Below are 24,403 nucleotides of genomic sequence, written 5' to 3'. Positions count from 1 at the left end.
GAACAATGGGGAAATGATTAAATTGGGGTACATTCGTACAAATTAACACTAGTTATATATTAAAAATGATAGCACAGTGGGATATTTATTGACCTGGAAAGACATTCTTACACACTGTCAAGTATCTTAAAAGCAGGTTACAAAATGTCTGATCACAATTTTACTTAAAATACATAAATAATTTACTTGTATATAACATTTTATGTCTCAATATGACATTTAAATGCAAATATAAGTGGACTGATATACGTGAAAGTATTATCAGTAGTTATTTCTGGGTACCAGAATGTTAAGTAATTTTAATTTTTTCTGTTTGCTTATCTACATTTTCTAATCTTTCTAAAATAAATCTGTATTACTTTTGAGTTAAATAATATATTAGGAAGAAAATTCTGGAGACTAAAAGACTAAAATCACTGTATTGCAGTTATGATTTACACATAAAATTTCTTTTGTACACTTAATTCAACTATTTCCACATACCTTTGTCTGATGCTGCTCTTTTAGTGTACTCAAGTATGAGGTGCTCTGGTTCCCATGGTAATATTTTTCCTTTCTTCTTTCCACGTTTTCTTTTAAAGTGATGGGCCAGAAAAATTACAGATATAGCACTCACTGCAGTTACCACAAACAACTTTTTAGCCACCGGAGAAAATTTGATCTGGAAAAGATGCAGTTAAAGTGGAAAAAAACTCTTTAATTTGTTCACTTAAAAGAAGGACCTAATAACTAAACTTACTCTTAATCCAACCTATTTCTAACTACTAACAAGAGAATATAATTTTACTCTTTCAATGACAAGCTAGCCCAATTTTACTTTTTAAAAATATTTTAAATGTTGTAATTTATTACTCACTACTCTGAAGATATGAGGTAAACAATATTACCCCAAAGTCAATGGGAGCAGAAAATAATTCAACCCCATTAATATTTTTTGAGCAATTAAGGATTAATTCACGCAACTGAATCTTCTGTCTGAATCACAGCAAGATTTTTAATTACATGGATGATTAAATTAGACTTAAACTGAGCTTTTAAAAAAACTATCTGGAAATTTGAGGAAATAGAAGCTAAATCAATTTCTAAATACTTTCTAAATAAGCCATTTTATTCACGAATTATTTAACAAATATTTCTTCAGAATCTCAAAGTACCAGGACTGTGTTGTGAATTAAAATCTTACTGTAATTCTATTCTGTGAGCACATAATAAGTGCCTACAACCAATCAGGAAGCACTAGACATATGGAGGTCACAGATCTTGCATTCTGCATATACTTGTCTATTTCCCTCAAGCAGTGTGCTAATAGTGGAGACAGATACGTTGGCAAATAATTACAGCACAATGTGAATAAATACAGTCATACAAGTACTAGGTTATATAAGTACAACATCAGAGCAAGAAGTGATTAACTTTCTCTTGGGAGACAAATACTATTAAATAACTAAAAGCAAAGGAATTCTAAAATAAAGCTAAGGCTTGGAATGTAGAGAGCTGGAAAGAATGTCACCTCCAACCTTCCAACACCAACATAAAGTATTCTGACTCCATCAGAATACGGAGATCAGAGGGCAACCAATTGCCCCTAAACTAATGAGACAGGCATTTGCAGAGAGATAACACATTGGCATTGGCTTACATGGACAAAACACAGCAGAACATTAGCAAGAAGAGGTCAGCAAGCATGGTTTCAAAACTGGTGGAGAAAGAACATACTGTTGAGAGGTGGGAGAGAGGTGCTGCAAATGTAGGTGAAATCCACACCTTTTCTGCATATCTTATCAACAAGAATCACCAGGCACTCATAGAAAATACTGAAAGAGTCCTACGAAAGTCTCCCTAATGGTACAGAGGGAGGGAAACAGTAGCTTCTGTGAAGGGCATGAACCAGCACCAGAACCTTTCTCCTCTATCCCCATTAAAGAACAAAAGCCTTAAACTGTGGATGCATCTTTAACTTTAGAGAGAAATTTATGCCATTAAATGCTTATATTAAAAAAGGAAAGATATCAAATCAGTAATCTAAGCTTTCGACTTAAGAATCTAGAAAAAAGAAGTACAAATTCAACCTAAAACAAGCAGGAGATAGGAACCATTATAAAGATTAAAGCAGAAATCAATAAGGCCAACAGCTGGTTTTTTTGGAAGGAAAACTAAGAAAACCTCTAGCCAGTCTCATTTAAGAAAAAAAAGCAAGAATGACACAAATTACCAAAATCAGAAAAACAATAGGAGTCATCACTGCAGACCTCACAAAGGTCTGTAAAAAGGATCCTATAAACAATTCTATGTCCATAAATTCAAGTTCTTTGAAAGACAAAATCAAAACTCACTTGGAAAAAAAAAAAGGTAACACGAGCAGTTAAATATCTATTAAAGAATTGAAGATGTAGTGAAAAACCTTCCAACAAAGAAAACTGAAGGCCAAATTATACCAAGTAAAGAAGAAACAGTATCAATTTCACACAATGAGGATACTTCCCAATCATGTTATCAATCTAGTCCAGATGCTGTTTGACTTATGATGGAGTTATAGCCCAATAAATCCATCCTAAGTTGAAAACATAAGTCAAAAATGGATTTAATAAACCCAACCTACCAAACATCATGGCTTAGCCTATCTTAAACATGCTCAGAACACTTATTAACACATCAGCTACAGCTGGGCAAAATCATGTAACACAAAGCCTCTTTTATGATAAAGTCTTAAATATCTCACGTAATTTATTGAATACCATACATTACGTCAAATTTGCAATGGTTGTGCATCATCGTAAAGTCAAAAAATTGTTAAGTTGGGGACAGTTAATATCAAAGCCAGACAAAGACATCACAAAAAATAAAACTATAGGTTAAAATCCCTCATTGATAGATGCAAAAAACTTCCACAAAATATTAACAAATAAAATTCATCAATATATTTAAAAATATATAAATAACCAAGTGGTATACATCCTAGGAATGCAAATCTGGTTCAACATTTAAAAATCAATGTAACTTACCATAATATCAACTAAAGAAAAGCCATAATATTATCTCAACAGATGTGAAAAGAACACTTTAAAATATTCAACATCCATTTATGATTACTTAAAAACTCCCAGCAAATTAGGAATAGAAGGTGTAGTAGGTTGAATAGTGTCCCAGAATGATTCATGTCCACCTGGAATGTCAGAATGTGATCATATTTGAAAATAGGGTCTTTGCTGATATAATCAAGGTAAGAATTCAGATGAGACCATATTGCCCTCAATCCAATGACAGTATCTTTATAAACCACAAATACACAAAGGGAAAAGCCATGTAAAGAGACTGAAGTTATGCTGTGATATGATTTGGCTGTGTCCCCACCCAAATCTCATCTTCAATTGTAGCTCCCGTAATTCCCACATGTTGTGGGTTGGCCCCAGTGGGAGATAATTGAATCATGGGGGCAGTTTCCCCCATACTGTTCTCATGGTAGAGAATAAGTCTCACAAGATCTGATGCTTTTATAAGGGGAAACCCCTTTCACTTGGCTCTCACTTCTCTAGTCTGCCACCATGTAAGACTCGACTTTTGCCTTCCACCATAATTGTGAGGCCTCAACCAGCCACGTGGAACTGTGAGTCCATTAAACCTCTTTTTCTTTATAAATTACCCAGTCTCAGGTATGTCTTTATCAGCAGAGTGAGAACAGACTAATCCATGCTGCTACAGTCAACAATGTCTGGAGTCACCAGAAGCTGGAAAAGGCAAGGAAGGATTCTCCCCTAGAACCTTCAGAGGAAGTGTGGCTCTGCTACACTGTGATTTCAGCCTCCATAACCAAAAAATTAAATTTCTGTTGTTTTAAGTCACCAAGTTTGCAGTAATTTGTTATGGTAACTCTAGGGTACTAACACAAAAGGGAAATTCCTCCAGCTGATAAAGGGTATTTATTTTTAAAACTTTTAGCTAAGATCATGCTTAATGGTGAAAGACTAAATGCTTTCTTCATAAGATCATGAACAAGGCAAGGATGTCATTTCACCAATGTCATATTAGAAGTACTAGCCAGTACAAAAAGTTAAGAAACAGGAACAAATGGAATACATTAGAAAGGAAGAAGTAAAACTATTCACAGATGATACAGCTGTCTATATAGAAAGTTCCAAAGAATCTACAAAAAAGCTCCTATAACTAGTAGGTAAGTTTCACAAGATAACAGAATACAAAGTCAATATACACTATCAACTGTATTTCTACATAACAGCAATAAGCGACTGGAATTTGAATTTTAAAAAGTAACACTATTTATAATAGCACCAAGAAAAAGAAAAGGAAAATACTAGAGCTAAATCTAATAAAATCTGTGCAAGATAACAACGAAACACAAAAGATATCAAAGAAGATAAAAGGAGAGAGACATCATATTCATGGATTACAGGAATTTTTCTCTCCAATTTGATCTATATAAACAACATAATCCAAACAAAAAACCCAGAAAAATTTTTTGTAGATACTGATAAGCCTATTTTTAAAAAATTAAGAAAAGGCAAAGGAACTAGAAGAACCAAAACAATTTTAAAAAGAACAAAGTTGTAGTACTCACACTAGTTGAATTCAAGACTTAGCTACAAAGCAACAGGCAATACAGTGTGGATGTATAGATTAATACAATAGAATAGACAGCCTGCGAGAAACACACACAAACATATAGTCAATCTATTTTTGTCAAAGGTAGAAAGAACATTCAAAGAAGAAATTTCTAGAAGAAAACACAGGAGAAAATATGCATGACCTCATAATCACCTAAAATCAGAAACAACCTGGATGCCCTTCAACAGGTGAACAGATAAACTGTGGTACATTCATACAATGGAATGTAACTCATCAACAAAAAAGAACAAACTATTCAGACAAACAACAATGTGGATGAATTTCAAATGCATTACGCTAAAAGGAAAAAGCCAATTTCAAAAGATTATATGTTGTATAATTCCATTTATATGACATCTGTGGGTAAAGATAAAACTGTAGGGACAGAAAACATCAAAGGCAGCTAGGGGTCAGAGGTGACTACAAAGGGGTAGCACAGGGGAACTGGGGATGAAGAACTGTTCTATTTGGTGCTGTGGTGATAGACACATGACTGCACAGCTGTAAAAACACACAGAACTGGACACAACAAAGAATAAATTGTGCTCCATGTCAATTGAAAAAAAAATCAACCAGGATATGGGATCACAGATGGATCCCAAGATAAATTGCAGGCTGTGAAAAGTAAATCAAACTTTGTTCCAAATGAAGCACATTGAAGGGCGTGAGGAAGAAAGGTGCCCACCTAAGTGACAGTGTTTTGCCCGGATATTGTAAGGCTACTGACAAAAAGAGTTAGACGTGGGGTTCGTTTGGCCGGGCGCGATGGCTCACGCCTGTAATCCCAGCACTTTGGGAGGCTGAGGCGGGCGGATCACGAGGTCAGGAGATCGAGACCATCCTGGTTAACACGGTGAAACCCCGTCTCTGCTAAAAATACAAAAAATTAGCTGGGTGTGGTGGCGGGCGCCTATAGTCCCAGCTACCTGGGAGGCTGAGACATGAGAATGATGTGAACCCGGGAGGTGGAGCTTGCAGTGAGCCAAGATCGCGCCACTGCACTCCAGCCTGTGCGATGAGCAAGACTCCATCTCAAAAAAAAAAAAAAAGAGTTAGACATAAACATTGTAACCTATTGGTAAATTTGTTTCTCAAAAGAGTACTGGGGCCAAGTGCAGTGGTACCTGCCTGTAGTCTCAGCTTTTTGGGAGGCTGAGGCAAGAGAATAACTTGAGCCCAGGGGTTGGAGGTTACAGTGAGCTACTATTGCACCACTGCACTCGAGCCTGGGTGACAAAGCGAGACTCCATCTCTTAAAAAAAAAAAAATTAAGGCCAGGCATGGTGGCTCACGTCTGTAATCCCATTACAGCACTTTGGGAGGCCGAGGCGGGTGGATCACGAGGTCAGGAGATCGAGACCATCCTAGCTAACACAGTGAAACCCTGTCTTTACTAAAAATACAAAAAAATTAGCCGGGCGTGGTGGCAGCCACCTGTAGTCCCAGCTACTCAGGAGGCTGAGGCAGGAGAATAGAGTGAACCCAGAAGACGGAGTTTGCAGTGAGCCGAGATCATGCCACTACACTCCAGCCTGGGCGGCAGAGTGAGACTCAATCTCAAAAAAAAAAAAGAGGAGTATTGGGGTGCCAATTCTGAAATTTCTTTATGTATACACTAGGTATTATAATAAGTAAATATATTATGAGTAATACACTATAGTTTATGACAGCCAGGTATCTCACTGCTAAATAAACAAGTCATAATTGATCCAACTAGGAATGCTAAAATGAAACCTCTGTTGTTGGACTGAAGTCAGAAGTATCACTATGACCAACACTTTGCGAGGCCGAGGTGGGTGGATAGCTTGAGGTCAGGAGTTCCAGACCAGCCTGGCGAACATGGTGAAACCCCGTCTCTACTAAAAATACAAAAAAAAAATTAGCCAGGCATGGTGGCGCACACCTGTAATCCTAACTACTCAGGAGGCTGAGGCAGGAGAATTGCTTGAACCCAGGAGGCAGAGGTTGCAGTAAGTGGAGATCATGCCATTCCACTCCAGCCTGGGCGACAGAGTGAGACTCTGTCTCAAAAAAAAAAAAAAAAAAAGAAAGAAAGAAAGAAAGTAATATACCAGGCCCGGCATGGTGGCTCACACCTCTGGCAGGCCAAGGTGGAGAGATCACTTGAGCCGGAGTTTGAGACCAGCCTGGGCAACATGGTGAAGTTCCATTTCTAACAAAAATACAAAAATTGGCAGGGTATAGCAGTGGGCGCCTATAGTCCCAGCTACTTGGGAGGCTGAGGTAGGGGGATCACTTGAGCCGAGGGGTTTGAGACTGCAGTGAGACATGATTGTGCCACTGCACTCCTGCCTGGGCAACAGAGCAAGAAACTATCTCAAAAAAAAAAAAAATAAGTAAGTAAGAAAAAAAGAAAAGAAAGAAATATTCTAACTAATAAATGTAGAAGTAATGAAGGAAATAGGAAATCACCAATAAACACTTCAGTAACAACTGTTGGCTGGGCGCAGTGGCTCACACTTGTAAATCCCAGCACTTTGGGAGGCCAAGGCAGGTGGACCACCTGAGGTCAGCCATTCAAGACCAGCCTGACCAGTATGGTGAAACCCCATCTTTACTAAATATACAAAAATCAGCTGGGTGTGGTGGCATGCGCCTGTAGTCCCAGCTACTCGGGAGGCTGAGACAGGAGAATTGCTTGAACCTGGGAGGTGGAGGTTGCAGTGAGCTGAGATCACGCTATAGCCTGGGGGACAGAGCAAGATTCCATCCAAAAAAAAAAAAAAAAAAAAAAAAAACTGAAGGCAGCATCGAAATAAGTATTAAAGTTAGTGGGCAAAAATTTAAGGAGAATCAAAATATCCTACAGTGTCAAAGTATCTACCTCCAAACTTCTTATTTACCACGGAGAAAAAGTGGAAAAGTGTGGCAGACACATCCTTAACTAAATGATCAAGGAGTGTGTGTGTGTGCCTTTTTTCAAAAGACAGGGTCTCGCTTGGTTGCCCAGCCTAGCATGCAGTGTGCGATCACAGCTCACTAGAGCCTTAAACTCCACGGCTCAAGCAATCTTCCCACGTTAGCCTCCAGAGTAGGTGGGACTACAGACATGCATTACCGTGTTCAAGTAATCCTTCCACCTTGTCATCCCAAAGTGCTGCGATTATAGGAATGAGACACCATGCCTGACCAGTGATCAAAGCTACTATCACCAGTAATAAGGCACACAGACATCATCATGTATCCCCTGATATTGCCTGATATTGCGACATCTTGCCAAAAATGCATAACCTGAATCTAACCCTGAGAAAACATTAGACAAACTCAACTGAGGGACATTCTGCAAAATACCTAACCTATATATTTCAAAAGCAGCAGGTCATATAAACCAAGGAAAACTGAAAGAACTGTCATAGATTGGAGAAGACTAAGGAAACTTGACAACTAAATGCAATGTGGGAACCTAGATAAGATCCTGAAGGACGTAAGGTGGAAAAAAACTAATAAAACCTAAATAAAGTCTATAGTAAAGATTACTTACAAAATTAAGATTACAATGTTAATCTTAGTTTTGATGGTTGTATTAGAGTTATAACAGACATTAATATAAAGATGTTAATACAAAGCATATACGAGAACTCTATGTACAATCTTTGCAACTCTTTGGTAAATAAAATTCTTTCAAAATAAAAGTTTAAAGCCAGGCACAGTGGCTCATGCCTGTAATCCCAACACTTTGGGAGGCTGAGGCAGGTGGATCACTTGAGGTCAGGAGTTCCAGACCAGCCTGGCCAACATGGTGAAACCCCATCTCTACAAAAAATAATAAAAAAATTAGCCGGGTGAGGTGGCGCACACCTGTAATCTCAACCACTTGGGAGGCTGAGGCACGAGAATCGCTTGACCCCAGGAGGTAGAGGTTGCAGTGAGCTGAGATCGTGCCACTGCACTCCAGCATGGGCGACAGAGCGAGACTGCGTCTCAAAAAAAAAAACAAAAACAAAATCAAGACAAAATTTTAACAAAGCAGCCAGGCACAGTGGCTCACTCCTGTAATCCTAGCACTTTGGGAGGCTGAGTTAGGCAGATCACTTGAAGTCAGGTAGACCAACCTGGGCAACGTGGTGAAACCCCATCTCTATTAAAAAATACGAAAAAAAAAATTAGCCGGACATGGTGGCGCATGCCTGTAGTCCCAGTTACTCAGGAGGCTGAGGCATGAGAATCACTTGAGCCCAGGAGGCAGAGGTTGCAGTGAGCCAAGATTGTGCCACTGCATTCTAGCCTGGGTGACAGAGGGGATCTTTTCTCAAAAAAAAAAAAAAAAAGCAAAAAAACCAACGAACAAAAAAACCTCTCAGGATTCAACAGTAAAAAAGCAAACAGGCTGGGCACCATGGCCCATGCACTTTGGGAGGCCAAGGCAGACAGACTGCTTGAGCTCAGGAGTTCCAGACCAACCTGGGCAACATGGTGAGACCCCGTCTCTACAAAAAATATAAAAATTAGCCAGGCATGGTGGTGCATGCCTGTGGTCACAGCTAACGAGGAGACTAAAGTGAGAGAATTGCTTGAGCCCAGAAGATTGAGGCTACAATGAGCTGATATAATACCACTGCACTCCAGCCTGGGCAACAGAGAGAGACCCTGTCTTAAAAAAAAAAAAACAGGCCGGGTGCCGTGGCTCATGCCTGTAATCCCAGCACTTTGGGAGGCTGAGGCAGGCAGATCACCTAAGGTCAGGAGTTCAAGACCAGCCTGGCCAACACGGTAAAACCCCGTCTCTACTAAAAATACAAAAAAATTAGCCAGGCGTGGTGGCACATGACAGGCATGTGCCAGCTATTCGGGAGGCTGAGGCAGGAGAATCACTTGAACCCGGGAGGCAGAGGCTGCAGTGAGCCAAGATCACGCCACTGCACTCCAGCCTGGGCTACAAGGGCGAGACTCCATCACCAAAAAAAAACACAAACAAACAAACAAACAAAAAACCTCAAACAATCCAATTTAGAAAACAGGCAAAGGACATGAAGAGACATTTCATTTCATTGAAGATGATACAGAGACGGCAAACACACACAAACACAAGATGTTCAACATCATTAGCCTATTGGGAAATGCAAATTAAGACCACAGTGAGATACCAGTACAAAACTATTAGTGTAACTGAGTATTTCAGCTTAGAAATGCATTTTAAAACTTTTTTCCTCCTTTTTCTCTAGTCTTAAGATGTAACCTTAAAACAAACTGGACACTTTGTGTCCTTAGTCTTAAAATACGGCCTTGAAATGTTCTCTGAAACTCTGCTCCCCTCTCTTTCCCACCAGACACTCCCTTGCACCATGCACACTTATCTAACTGCATGCTTGTTAAGAAATTCCAGGGGCTACAACAACCCAGGCAAAAAGGCCCAGCTGTGGAATGAATTCTCCTCTAAAGGGAGATTACCTCAAAACTGATAATCTATAACTCAGCAGTAAATAAAATGGCACCAGCCTGCACTCCAGGCAGACAATAATTCGAGATAGTCCTTGGAACAACACATAGGAACCTGCATCTTGTGTTACTCCCACATTTCCCCTACCAAGTCTCGTCTTTTTAAACCCCTTCCCTCAGCCTAACACTTGAAATGGTCTTTTGGAGACATAAGCCTAGCCCTTCCCAACTGCTAGCATTTCCATAAAGTTGCTTTCCTTTCACCACCCTTTCCTTCTCATGTTTTGGTCCTCAAGCAGTGAGCAGCCAGACTTTTGCTCAGTTATATTAGACCATCTAAAAGAATTATTTTGAAATGACAATACCAAATGCTGCTGAGAATATGGGAAAACTGGATTTCTCATACTTTGATGGTAGTAATGTAAAATGATTAATTTTGCCAATAATTAATTTGCCAATAATTAATTTTGCCACTGCATTCCAGCCTGGGTGACAGAGGGGATCTCTTCTCAAAAAAGATCCTCTCTTCTCAGTGATCCTCTCTTCTTAGCCTCCTCAGCTAGGGCTATAGGCACCTACCACCATGCCCAGCTTATATTTATTTTTATTTCTGTAGTGACAGGGTCTCACTATATTGCCCAGGCTGGTCTCAAACTCCTGGTCTCAAGCGATCCCCCAAAGTGCTGGGATTACAGGGATAATTTCTTTAAAAACTAAGTATTAGGCTGGGCGCAGTGGCTCATGCCTGTAATCCCAAAACTTTGGGAGGCTGAGGAGGGGTGGATCACTTGAGGTCAGGAGTTCAAGACCAGCCTGGCCAACACGGTGAAACCCTGTCTCTACTAAAAATACAAAAATTAGCCAGGCATGGTGGTGTGCACCTGTAATCCCAGAAAATCGGGAGGCTGAGGCACAAAAATCACTTGAACCCAGGAGACTGAGGTTGCAGTGAGCTGAGATTGCACCACTGCACTCCAGTCTGGGTGATAGAGCAAGACTCTGTCTCAAAAAAAAAAAAAAAAAAAAAAAAACCTTAAATATCTACTTCTAAGCATTTATCCCAGAAAAATGAAAACACGTCCACACAAACACCTACAAACAAATGTTCAAAGCAGGTTTATTTTGTAATATTAAATGACCCTCAATAAGTGAATGGTTAACAAATTGTGGTACATCCATACATACCATGGAGTACAAAATAAAAAGGAACAAACTGTTAATACATTCAACAGCTTTGCTGGATCTCAAGGGCATTATGCTGAGTTGAAAAAGGCCAATTTCAAAAGGTAACAGCCTATATGATTCCATTTATATAGCTTTTTTTTTTTAAGAGGGTCTTGCTCTGTTGCCCAGGCTGGAGTACAATAATGCAATCAGAGCTCAATATATCCTTGAAATTCTGGGCTCAAGTGATCCTCTCTTCTCAGCCTCCTCAGCTAGGACTATAGGCACCTACCACCATGCCCAGCTTATATTGATTTTTATTTCTGCAGTGAGAGGGTGTCTCACTACAGGCTGGTCTCAAGCGATCCCCCAAAGTGCTGGGATTACAGGGATAAGCCATTGTTCCCAGCCTGATATAGCAGTCTTGAAATGACAAAATCATAGATGGAAAAAAAAGTAAAAAAAAAAAAAAAACTATAGATGGAAAACAGTTTAGGGTTCACCAGGGATTAGGAATGGTGCCAGGGCCGGGCACAGTGGCTCACACCTGTAATCCCAGCACTTTGGGAGGTTGAGGCAGGTGGATGACTTGAGGTCAGGAGTTTGGGACCAGCCTGGCCAACATGGTGAAACCCTATCTCTACCAAAAATACAAAAGATTAGCCGGGCGTGGTGGCGGGCACCTGTAACTCAGCTACTCAGGAGGCTGAGGCAGGAGAATCGCTCTGGGAGGTGGAGGTTACAAGTGAGCCAAGATCGTACCGTTGCACTCCTGCCTGGGCAACAGGAGCAAAACTCCATCTCAAAAAAAAAGGAATGGTGCCAGAAAAAAACAAAGGTGTGGGCTGGGCGCAGTGGCTCACGCCTGTAATCCCAGCACTTTGGGAGGCCAAGGCGGGTGGGTCACCAGGTCAGGAGATCAAGACCATCCTGGCTAACATGGTGAAACCCCATCTCTACTAAAAACACGAAAAATTAGCCAGTGTGGTGGCAGGCGCCTGTAGTACCGCTACTCAGGAGGCTGAGGCAGGAGAAAGATGTGAACCCAGGAGGCAGAGTTTGCAGTGAGCTAAGATCGTACCACTGCACTCCAGCCTGGGTGACAGAGCAAGACTCGGTCTCAAAAAAAAAAAAAAAAGGTGTGAGTATGATTATAAAAAGGACGCAAGAGGTAAATATTTATGGTATAGAAGAGTTCTGGATCTTGACAGAGGCTGTGGTTACATAAATCTATGCATATGGTAAAATGGCATAGAATTATATACATACATTATCACTGTCAATTTCTTGATTGTGATATTGTACTACAGTCATATAAAATGTAACCACTGGAGGAAATGGGATAAAAGGTACACTGGGCCTCGCTGTATAATTTTTGCACCTTCCTGTGAATCTATAATTATTTCAAAATAAAATTTTAAAAAATAGGCTGTACCAACCTAGTTTCTAATCCAGAATAATTCAAAGCAAAGAACATTTGGGAGAGTTTTATAATTGGATTGTTTTCCTTCTCACAACTACTCAATGTAATCTGAATTGACTCATAGTACCTAGTTTGGTGTCTTTATCATTTTACACTAAAGGGGTCCTTGAAGAAGTGGTTGATTCCAGGTATAGAGCAGGAAAAGTACAAGATGAGCCTGTGCCATTTTATACTCGATAGCAAGGATTACCAGGGTTTTATCAAGAACACTCAGGAACCAACTTGAATAGACTCTCACTGGCCAAATATGAGATCATTTGGGCATAAATAAGAATACATACATGCAATGGTTTAAAACATCAAATACAATTAAATCCATGAGATCAAAATGATTTTTTAAAAACTTTCATTGGCCGGGCGCAGTGGCTCACGCCGGTAATCCCAACACTTTGGGAAGCCAAGACGGGCGGATCACGAGGTCATGAGATAGAGATCATTCTGGCTAACAGTGAAACCCCGTCTCTACAAAAAAAAAAGAAGAAAAGGCCGGGCGCGGTGGCTCAAGCCTGTAATCCCAGCACTTTGGGAGGCCGAGACGGGCGGATCACGAGGTCAGGAGATCGAGACCATCCTGGCGAACACGGTGAAACCCCGTCTCTACTAAAAAAATACAAAAATCTAGCCGGGCGAGGTGGCAGGCGCCTGTAGTCCCAGCTACTCCAGAGGCTGAGGCAGGAGAATGGCATAAACCCGGGAGGCAGAGCTTGCAGTGAGCTGAGATCCGGCCACTGCACTCCAGCCTGGGCGACAGAGCGAGACTCCGTCTCAAAAAAAAAAAAAGAAGAAAAAAAAAGAAACCCCGTCTCTACTAAAATACAAAAAAAACTAGCCGGGCGTGGTGGCAGCGCCTGTAGTCCCAGCTACTCAGGAGGCTGAGGCAGGAGAATGGCCTAAACCCAGGAGGCGGAGCTTGCAGTGAGCCGAGATCGCGCCACTGCACTCCAGCCTGGGTGACAGAGCGAGACTCCGTCTCAAAAAAAAATTAAAAAAAATAAAAAATAAAAACTTTCATTGATGGGCTGTGAAGGATACTACAGAACCATCTTGTTATTTTAAAATCTGGTTAAAAAAGAGAGAGAGAGAGAAAGTCAAGCACAGTGGCTCACACCAGTTATCCTAACACTTTGGGAGGCCAACGGGGGAGGATCACTTGAATCCAGGAGTTTGAGACCAGCCTGGGCAACATGGTAAAACCCTGTCTCTACAAAAAATTTAAAAATTTAGCTAGGCATGGTGACACACACCTGTAGTACGAGCTACTCGGGAGGCTAAGGTGGAAGGATCACCTGAGCCTGGGAGGTTTCAGCTGCAGTGAGTCATGACTGTACCACTGCATTTCAGCCCAGGCAACAAAGCAAGATCTTGTCTCAAAAACAAACAAACAAAAGCAACCCCTCCCCCAATTCCATTGAGATTATTATCAAAAAGAATACAATACATAGGAATTAACCAAATATGTGAAAGACTTCTACGATTTAAAAATACATATATATATTACTGAAAGAAATTAAAGAAAACATGAATAAACAGAAACACATCCCATGTTCATGGATTAGAAGACTTAACATTGTTAAGAGGTCAATACCACTGAAAGCAATCTACAGATTTAATGCAATCTCTATCAAAATCCCAATGATTTTTTGGCAGAAATAGAAAAACCCATCCTAAACGTCATATGGAATCTCAAGGGACTTAGAATAGCCAAAACAAACTTGAAAAAGAAGAACAAAGCTGGAGGACTCACGCTTCCTAATTTCAAAACTTACTATAAAGCTACAGTAATCAAAACAGTACGGTACTGGCATCAAAGGCACAGAAATAAACCCTCACATATATCATCAAATGATTTTCGACAAGGGTGCAAGATCATTCAGTAGGAAATGGACAGTTTTTTCAACAAATGGTATGGGGAAAACTGCACCCTTACCTAATAATACAAAAATTAACTCAAAATGGACTGAAGACCAAAATATAAGTCCTAAAATCCTAAGAAGCTTCACAACATTGGATTTGGCAATGACCTCTTAAATATGACAACAAAGACAAAGGCAACAAAAAAAGATAGACAAACTAGACTTGATGAAAATTTTAAAATTTTGTGCATCAAAAGACACTATCAACAGAATAAAAAAGTAATTCACAGGGCCAGGCATGGTGGCTCACACCTGTAATCCCAGCACTTTAGGAGGCCGAGGCAAGCAGATCACTTAAGGTCAGGAGTTCAAGACTAGCCTAGCCAACATAGTGAAACCCCGTCTCTACTAAAAATACAAAAATTAGGCCAGGTGTGGTGGCTCACGCTTGTGTGGTGGCTCACGCTTGTAATCCCAGCACTTTGGGAGGCCGAGGCAAGAGGCTCACTTGAGGTCAGGAGTTCAAGACCAGCCTGGCCAACATGGTGAAACCCTGTCTCTACTAAAAATACAAAAATTAGCCAGGCGTGCTGGCATACGCCTGTAATTCCAGCTACTTGGGAAGCTGAGGCAGGAGAACTGCTTGAACCCAGCAGGCAGAGGTTGCAGTGAGCTGAGATCACGCCATTGCACTCTAGCCTGGGTGAAGAAGCGAGACTCTTTCTAAAAAAAATATATACATAAACACAAAAATTAGCCAGGCGTGGTGGCAGGCGCCTGTAATACCAGCTACTTGGGAGGCTGAGGCAGGAGAATTGCTTGAATCCAGGAAGAAGAGGTTGCAGTGAGCCGAGACTGTACCACTACACTGCAGTTTGGGTGACAGAGTGAGACTCCATCTCAAAGAAAAAAAAAAGTAATTCACAGAATTCGAGAAATATTTGGAAATCATATAACTAATAAGGAATTAATATCCAGACTATACAGAGAACTAAAACTTAACAAGAACAAAAATTTCAAAAATGGGCAAAGGGGCCAGGCACAAGTGGCTCACACCTGTAATCCCAGCACTTTGGGAGGCAGAGGCGGGTAGATCACCTGAGGTCAGGAGTTCCAGACCAGCCTGGCCAGCATGGCAAAACCCTGACTCTATTAAAAACACAAAAGTTAGCCAGGCATGGTGGTGGGTGCCTGTAATCTCAGCTACTCTGGAGGCTGAGGCAGGGAGAATTGCTTGAACCCAGGAGGCGGTGGCTGCAGTGAGCAGTGAGATTGCACCACTGCATTCCAGCCTGTACAACAGAGTGAGATTCTGTCTCAAAAAAAAAAAAAAAAAAAATGGGCAAAGGACTAAAATACACATTTCTCCAAAGGATATATACAAATGGCCAATAAGCACATGAAAAGATGCTCAACATCATCAGGGAAATACAAATCAAAACCAGAAGGATATGCTACCTTTGATATGGTTTGGCTGTGTCCCCACCCAAATCTCATCTTGAATTCCCACGTGTTGTAAGAGGGACCCAGTGGGAGGTAACTGAATCACGGGGACAAGTCTTTCCCTTGCTGTTCTCATGACAGTGCATAAGTCTCACAAGATCTGATGGTTTGATAAGGGGAAACCCATTTCATTTGGCTCTCACTCTCTCTTGAGGCTGCCGTGTGAGACGTGCCTCTCACCTTCCACCATGACTGTGAGGCCTCCCCAGCCACATGGAACTGTAAGTCCAATAAACCTCTTTCTTTTGTAAATTGCCCAGTCTCAGGTATGTCTTTATTGGCAGCATGAAAATGGACTAATACAGTAAACTGGTACCAGTAGAGCGGGGTGCTGCTGAAAAGATACCCAAAAATGTGGAAATGACTTTGGAACTGGATTAACAGGCAGAGGTTCAAACAGTTTGGAGGCCTCAGAAGAAGACAGGAAAATGTGGGAAAGTTTGGAACTTCCTAGAGTCTTGTTGAATGGCTTTGCCCAAAATGATTATAGTGATATGAATAATTAGGTGAGGCTGAGGTGGTCTCAGATGAAGATGAGGAACTCATTGGGAACTGGATCAAAGGCGACTCTTACCATATTTTAGCACAGAGACTGGCGGCATTTTGCCCATGCCCTAGAGATTTGTGAAACTTTGAACTTGAGAGAGATGATTTAGGGTATCTAGCAGAAGAAATTTCTTTTTTTTGTTTTTCTTTTGAGACGGAGTCTCGCTGTGTCATCCAGGCTGGAGTGCAGTGGCCGGATCTCGGCTCACTGCAAGCTCCGCCTCCCAGGTTCACACCATTCTCCTGCCTCAGCCTCCCAAGTAGCTGGGACTACAGGCGCCCGCCACCTCGCCCGGTTAGTTTTTTGTATTTTTAAGTAGAGATGGGGTTTCACTGTGTTAGCCAGGATGGTCTCGATCTCCTGACCTCGTGATCCACCCGTCTCGGCCTCCCAAAGTGCTGGGATTACAGGCTTGAGCCACCACGCCCGGCCACAGAAGAAATTTCTAAGCAACGAAGCATTCAAGAGGTGACTTGGGTGCTGTTAAAGGCATTCAGTTTTATAAGGGACGCAGAGCACAAAAGTTTGGAAAATTTGCAGCCTGACAATGCAATAGAAAAGAAAATTCCATTTTCTAAGAAACTCAAGCAGGTCACAGAAATTTGCATAAGTAACAAGAAGTCAAATGTTAATCCCCAAGATAATGGGGAAAATGTCTCCAGGGCATGCCAGAAGTCTTCACGGCAGCCCCTCCCATCACCAGCCAGGAGGCCTAGGAGGAAAAAGTGGTTTCAGGGTCCAGGCCCAGTGTCCCTGTGCTGTGTGTAGCCTAAGGACTTGGTGCCCTGCATCCCAGCCACTCTAGCCATGGTTGAAAGGGGCCAACATAGAGCTTGGGCTGTGGCTTCAGAGGGTGCAAGCCGCAAGCCTTAACTGCTTCCACATGGTTTTGAGGCTGCCAGTGCACAGAAATCAAGAATTGGAGTTTGGGAACCTCCACCTAGATTTCAGAAGATGTATGGAAACGCCCAGGCAGAAGTTTGCTGCAGGGGTGGGCCCTCATGGAGAACCTCTGCTAGGGCAGTACAGAAGGGAAACATGGGGTCAGAACCCCCACACAGAGTCCCTACTGGGGTACTGCCTAGTGGAGCTGTGAGAAGAGGGCCACCGTCCTCCAGACCCCAGAATGACAGATCCACCAACAGCTTGCACCGTGCACCTGGAAAAGCCACAGACATTCAATGTCAGCCCATGAAAGCAGGAGGAGGGAGGCTGTACCCTGCAAAGCCACAAGGGCAGAGCTGCCCACTACCATGGGAACCTACCTCTTGCATCAGCATGACGTGAATGTGAGACATGGAGTCAAAAGAGATCATTTTGGAGCTTTAATATTTGACTGTCCTGGCCGGGCGTGGTAGCTCATGCCTGTAATCCCAGCACTTTGGGAGGCTGAGGCGGGTGGTTCACCTGAGGTTGGGAGTTCGAGACCAGACTGACCAACATAGAGAAACCCCATCTCTACTAAAAATACAAAACCAGCCAGGCATGGTGGCACATGCCTGTAATCCCAGCTACTCAGGAGGCTGAGGCAGGAGAATTGCCTGAACCTGTGAGGTGGCGGTTGCGGTGAGCCAAGATCATGTCATTGCACTCCAGCCTGGGCAACAAGAGCCAAACTCCATCTCAAATACATATACATGTATTTGACTGCCCTGCTGGATTTCGAACTTGCATGGGGCCTGTAGTTCCTTTGTTTTGGCCAATTTCTCCCATTCAGAATGGCCATATTTACCCAATGCCCATACCCCCAAATTAGGAAGTAACTAATCTGCTTTTGATTTTACCGGCTCATAGGTGGAAGGGACTTGCCTTGTCTCAGATGAGACTTTGGACTGTGGACTTTTGAGTTAATGCTGAAATGAGTCAAGACTTTGAGGGACTGTTGGGAAGGGATGATCGCTTCTGAGATGTGAGGACATGAGATTTGGGAGGGGCCAGGACCAGAATGATACGGTTTGGTTGTGTCCCCACCCAAATCTCATCTTGAATTCCCACGCGTTGTGGGAGGGACCCAGTGGGAGGTAACTGAATCATGGGGACAAGTCCTTCCCTCGCTGTTCTCATAATAATGAGTAAGGGTCACAATATCTGACAGTTTTAAAAATGGGAGTTTTTAATAAATAAAAAAAAAAAATAGGAGTTTTTCTGCACAAGCTCTTGTCTGCTGCCATGTGAGATGTGACTTTCACCTTCCACCACGACTGTGGGACCTCTCCAGCCATGTGGAACTGTGAGTTCAATAAACCTCTTTCTTTTGTAAATTGTGTCAGGTATGTCTTTATTAGCAGCATGAAAATGGACTAATATAACCTCATACCCATTAGGATGGCTACTATCAATGAAACAGAAAATAACAAGCATTGATGAGGATGTGGAAAAACTGTGCACTACTGGTAGAAATGTAAAGTGGTACAGCTACTTTACTGTGGCTCACACTGTGAAAAACAGTATGGCAGTTCCTCAAAAAATTAAAAATAGGGCTGGGCAAGCCAGTTCACACCTATAATCCCAGTACTTTAAGAGGTCAAAGTAGGAGGATGATTTGAGGCCAGGAGTTCAAGACCAGCCTGGTCAACATGCTGAGACTCTGTCTCTTCAAAAAATTAAAAAATTGATGGAGAGATGGTGGCACATGCCTGAAGTCACAGCTACTTGAGAGGCTGAGGTGGGAGGATTGCTTGACCCCAGGAGTTTGAGACTGCAGTGAGCTATGATCTTGCCACTGTACTCCAAAGCAAGACCCTGCCTCAAAAAAAAAAAGAAAAAAAAGTAATTAAAAGTAGAATTAATTACTGTATGATCCAGCAATTTCACTTCACTCAAAAGAATTAAAAGCAGGATCTCAAAGAGATATTTGTATATCCATCTTTATAGCAGCATTATTCACAATAGCAAAAACATGGAAGTAATCCAATGTCCATCAACAAACACACACATAAGCAAAATGTGGTATATCCACACAATGAAATATTATTCTACCTTAAAAAGAAAGGAAATGCTGACATATGCTGCAACATGGATGAACCTTGAGGACGTTATGCTAAGTAAAATAAGCTAGTCACAAGAAGATTCTGTAGGATTCTACTTGTGAGTTACCCAGTCAAATTCATACAGACAGAAAACAGAATGGTGGTGGGGAATGACGGGAAGGAGGTATAATAAGATGCTGATAAACAGTTGTAGAGTCTGAGTTTGCAAGATGAAAAGAATTCTGGATATTGTTTGTACAACAATGTGAATGTACTTAAGGCTAATGAACTATACACTTAAAAATGATCAAAATGGTCAATTTTATGTTATTTGTACCTTACCACAATAAAATTAAAAGAATTGTTAATAGTGAGAACAAGGCTACTGGAATAACATAATTCACTGAAAGTAGTAATAATGGACTATGTAAGTTTGTTTAAGACAGAAAAAAATTTTTAAGTAATGTAACCCCTTAAGAGTTACGAACCCATGAAATAACCAAATAGGTTTTAATAAATTTATACTGTAAATTCATACTGTAAAATAATTACTGTAATAAATATTTTGACTGTACTATATAGAAACCTCAAATAAAACTGAAATAATATAAACAAAATACGCTCTGAGCAATAAGCTTAATATTCAACTTTATGTTTGCTTCTTTTATTTACCTGGGAGAGAGAATAGTACCAAGTCAGAGGAAGATCAAACACTCTTAGGGCGGCTGTCTTCAAGGAAAACTGTGATTCACTTACTGTTTCTTCTGACATGGCTCCTCTTCTAAGCTTCATTAAATGAAACATAAAAACGTATTAGCCACAAAGATTTCTGGTTACTTTACCAATGAAAGGTACAAACTGAAATTTTAATTCTATCAGCTTATTTTTGCAGTCAATTATTGATGACATTACACTTGAGGTAAAATTATATTTATTAATCACCAAACGCATAAAAGAAAAAATAAGCTATCCTTCCTGTAGGAGATAGTGTAAAAAATAATAAGAAGTTAAAAAATAAAAAAGCTAGATTTAAACTTTGAGTCCAGGTAGCAAATTTTCCTTAGCAAACTGCAAGTTCTAGACTCTCTCTTTTCTGGTTACATAAAAATTTAACATATTTTAGAGAGTAACTGAAAATATACTGCTTCCCATTCATTTGGTTTCCTTCGTATAACTGCGGGGGTGAGAGTGGGTGGCAGGCAGGTTGCTGAATGGAATCCAGAACAGAATCCTGGGGTTCTGTGAATCTCCGAGTTCACTGACTGAACATCAGAACTCACGCATTTATTCTCCTATTGTCTCATTTTAAAGATCTTCAAAGAAATGCCACATGCATGCTATATGATTTTGGTATAGTTTTAGTGCATATCATTCCTCTTGAACAAAAAAAGAAAAGTCAGATGAGTACAGAGAAGCAGTTGTTGCACAAAGATAAGTCATTAATGCAGTGGTTCAGGGTCTGGGTTTCAGAGCCAGAAATAATTTTATTATCACTGTACCCAGTTGAACACACACTAAACAAATTTACATGGTATTGATATATAAACCAGTTTACAAGTTTATCTATTTATAATAAAGAAATACACTATCTAGTGACCAGAATACTTACATGTTCTATCAAAACATACCATCCCTGAAATAAAAGACTATAGGAAGCTGAACTAATAAGTCAAAAATGTTGCCTGATGAGTGCAAAAATCAAGAGTCCTGAGGAATATTCCATTCAGGCCAAGAAAACACCTACGCACTATCTCCAATGCACAAGAGAATGCGCTTCTCTAATAACCACAATGTTGATGTCTACCAAATTCATTATTTATTTTATTTGGGTAGTGTTGCATATTACATAACAGAATATAAAAATTACCAACAATCTCTCTATAAAAGTTTATTTGCGGGGGAGCACAGTGAGTGGCTCATGCCTGAGCTACTTTGGGAGTGATTTGGGAGGCCAAGGTGGGTGGATCGCTTGAGCTCATGAGCCCAAGAGTTCAAGACCAGCCTGGGAAACATGGTGAAACCCTGTCTACACCAAAAAAAAAAAAAAAAAAAATTACTTGCTATACTTTTTTTAGGCCCTTCATTTCTGCATATAACTCTATGTTCTCTTTTTCTATACTCCAATAGACTATCCCCTTCCGTTAATACCCACCTGTTTTCAGACAAGGGTCAAAACCACTGATTAAGTAGTGGCTTCCTTTAAAATCAAACACAGTGATACCTCTTAGGGTGGGTTACTACTACTGATGCGTCCCTTAATCCTTACTAGAGATACAGCAGTATAAATTTAATTCCCCCTACCAGTGTTCTAACTACAACTTTTAGACTCAGTATAGTTTAATTGACATACATTTATTTCAGTCAACACCTTGTGATAGAGACATATGATTAAAAAGTATAGAGGAAACCACGAACAGCTAAGAAAGTGAAAAATGGTCCTCTGGAGAATAAAACAAGGGTATAGAGAAGCCGGGCAAAGAATGACTGCTTTTCCTTATAAGTCTGTCTGTAATACTTGATTTTTAAAAACCTGCCTACATGTATCACTTTTTTAATATTACTACAGTAAAAAGGAAGTGGGGGGAAGCTCATTTATTCTTCCCCCTCCCTAAATATTAATACATTTTATTTTGAGAAACATTTTTACTAATTAGAGTCTGGATCATTAAGCAATCTATGCTACTGCATTAAAAAAAAATATATTGAGTAATTCACCCAAAGTAATTTTCCCTATAATAGAGCATTCCAAATTTTTAAGCAGAATAGAAAGAAAATAAAGCAAACACTTTAATTGGTTGCAGAGATATTCTTAAAAGATTATGACAAACCTAGGCCGGGCGTGGTGGCTCACGCTTGTAATCCCAGCATTTCCGGAGGCCGAGGCGCATCAGTTGAGGTCAAGGAGTTCAAGACCAGCCTGGCCAATATATCGAAACCCCGACTCAACCACAAATACAAAAAAATTAGCCAGGCATGGTGCCGCGCCTGTAATCCCAGCTAGTCGGTAGGCTGAGGTGGGAGAATTGCTAGAACCCTGAGGGCGGAGGTTGCAATGAGCAGAGATTGCACCATTGCACTCCAGCCTGGGTGACAGAGCAAGACAGCGTCTCAAAAAAAAAAAAAAAAAAAAAAAAAAAAAAAATTACAACAAACCTCTATTTTTGCATTCTAACTACCTCATTCTTTTTCACTTAAAATTACTGAGGAAGTTGATTCCAAACCTAATCATTATTCATTGAAAAACTAAAAAAAAAAAAAAAAAAAAAAAACTAGTCATTTCAGTTGCTTCCAGAAGTATAATAAAAATGAACATGAAGGTAGTTTCATGATTATTCAAATTTATAGAAGGAATCTATAAAACATAACCAAAAATATTGTCCTGTGTGATATTACTTGTTCCTCTACATTCCAACTACTGAGTAATTAAAAATAAGTGTCATAAACAATTTGTTTCTTACACATCTTAAAATTCTATTCTACAACTTTGACTTTATAATACAACAGGAAGGAAAGTCTGAAATACCAAAAAGAAAATTGACGTGAAGCACAAATCTATATAACCTAACTCTGAGAAGACACTTTGAACAGAGAAAAATGTTTAGCTGCAATAACAACAACAATAAAACAACAATAAAAAAAGTCTCAAAGTCCTGTGCAAAAACAAGCTGAGTCTTTCCTCCGGAAAACAGATATTTAACAACTTTACAGAAGGAACAGACACCACAATACTCCCATCTAAATTTTTCTCTGAAAGCACCTGTAAAGCAGCATAATCTTTCACAACCAAAAGCCACTCCCTGCTCAAAACCACCCGCATCCAAGCCGAACCTGAGACCTCACCAACTGCCCCATCGCCAACGCGCTCTCTCCCGACCCCACGGCAGCCCCTCGCGGAGCTCTCCTCTGCTGTCTTCCTTTTTCTTTACCAAGAGGACCAGAAAAGGGGATACCTCCAGCTCGGCCGTCCAGACCCTTCCTTGGGCTCAGACCGATGGCGAGCCATCCCAGTTCCGCGCTTCCTTTTGCAGGCCTCCCTCTGGGGTGGGGACCCTCCAGCTTTCTTATGCAAGTGCTAACCAGGCCCGACCCTGCTTAGCTTCTGAGATGAGACGAGGTCGGGGGTGTTCAGGGTGGCAGGGCCGTAGACCCTCTGGTTTTCCGCCGCTCCACCTGGCACTCGGAGAGCTAACGCCGGCGATGGAGTCCGCGCCACCCGTGCCCCGAGGCCTCTGCCCCAACTGCGTGGCCGCCCAACTCTCCGCTTCCTCCCACCCGCCTGTCCACCCCACCCCGCCCCTGGCCCCGTACCTGGAGCTCCAGGCCAGGTACAACCGGCCTGCCCACGCCTGCTTCCCAGCTGCAGCCTGGGGATGAGCAGCAGCCAGACGGAGGCAAGGCGGAGTCCTTCCGGGGTCAGGAGTGGGAAGGTGGAGAGAAAGTGGAGGGGGCCTTCTGGGCTTTCTGCGTGAGGGGCTACGTATGAAGCAGCTCCCACCATTTTTGTTTAGGGTAGACGCTCCTGCCTCGTCACAAGGATGTAAAAACTGGATTTGAAGACTCGCATCCTTTTACAAACCGGTCAAAAACTAGTATTGTAGTTTGTAACCTGTCGGGGGATTTAGAACAGTTGTCAGTCTGGTGAAAACTATGGAGCCTTTCCCTTGGAAAAAAAAATTCGTATACACATGCTCATTACATTCAAGGAAAAAAAAAATTACACAATTTCAAAACCCTGAAAACAATCCATGGATCTAAGATTAAGAACTTCTACCACAGGCCCTCAGCCCTCAAATGAATGAGTGTTAAGAGGCATTCTAATCCTGTATAGAAGATGCATTTATTTTTGATTTCATGTCCTCTTTACCTT

The 24,403-nt window shown here is 41.1% G+C and overlaps 1 protein-coding gene across 5 annotated transcripts in view; it reads right to left on the bottom strand.

Annotated features, from left to right (window-relative positions):
• MIGA1 (mitoguardin 1) overlaps positions 1 to 23,945 on the bottom strand; it is a 96,060-nt gene extending 72,115 nt beyond the window's left edge. For 3 of the 5 annotated variants that reach the window (XM_010380665.2, XM_030913219.1, XM_030913218.1), the window contains exons 1-3: positions 23,845 to 23,945; positions 20,209 to 20,322; positions 484 to 661 (exon numbers count right to left, since the gene is read on the bottom strand). In XM_010380665.2, coding sequence (XP_010378967.1) covers positions 484 to 661; positions 20,209 to 20,307 — 277 coding nt within the window. In that variant the 5' untranslated portion in view covers positions 20,308 to 20,322; positions 23,845 to 23,945. Of the gene's footprint in view, positions 1 to 483; positions 662 to 20,208; positions 20,323 to 23,486; positions 23,735 to 23,844 lie in introns of those variants that run through there. The other 2 variants (XM_030913216.1, XM_030913217.1) reach the window with 2 other exon arrangements.
• Positions 23,946 to 24,403: the final 458 nt, after the last annotated feature.

This window comes from Rhinopithecus roxellana, chromosome 12 (assembly GCF_007565055.1).
Source record: "Rhinopithecus roxellana isolate Shanxi Qingling chromosome 12, ASM756505v1, whole genome shotgun sequence".
Taxonomy (NCBI): Eukaryota; Metazoa; Chordata; class Mammalia; order Primates; family Cercopithecidae; genus Rhinopithecus; species Rhinopithecus roxellana.
Note: the sequence above shows the minus strand (reverse complement) of the source record. Positions and strands in the feature narration are given on the sequence as shown.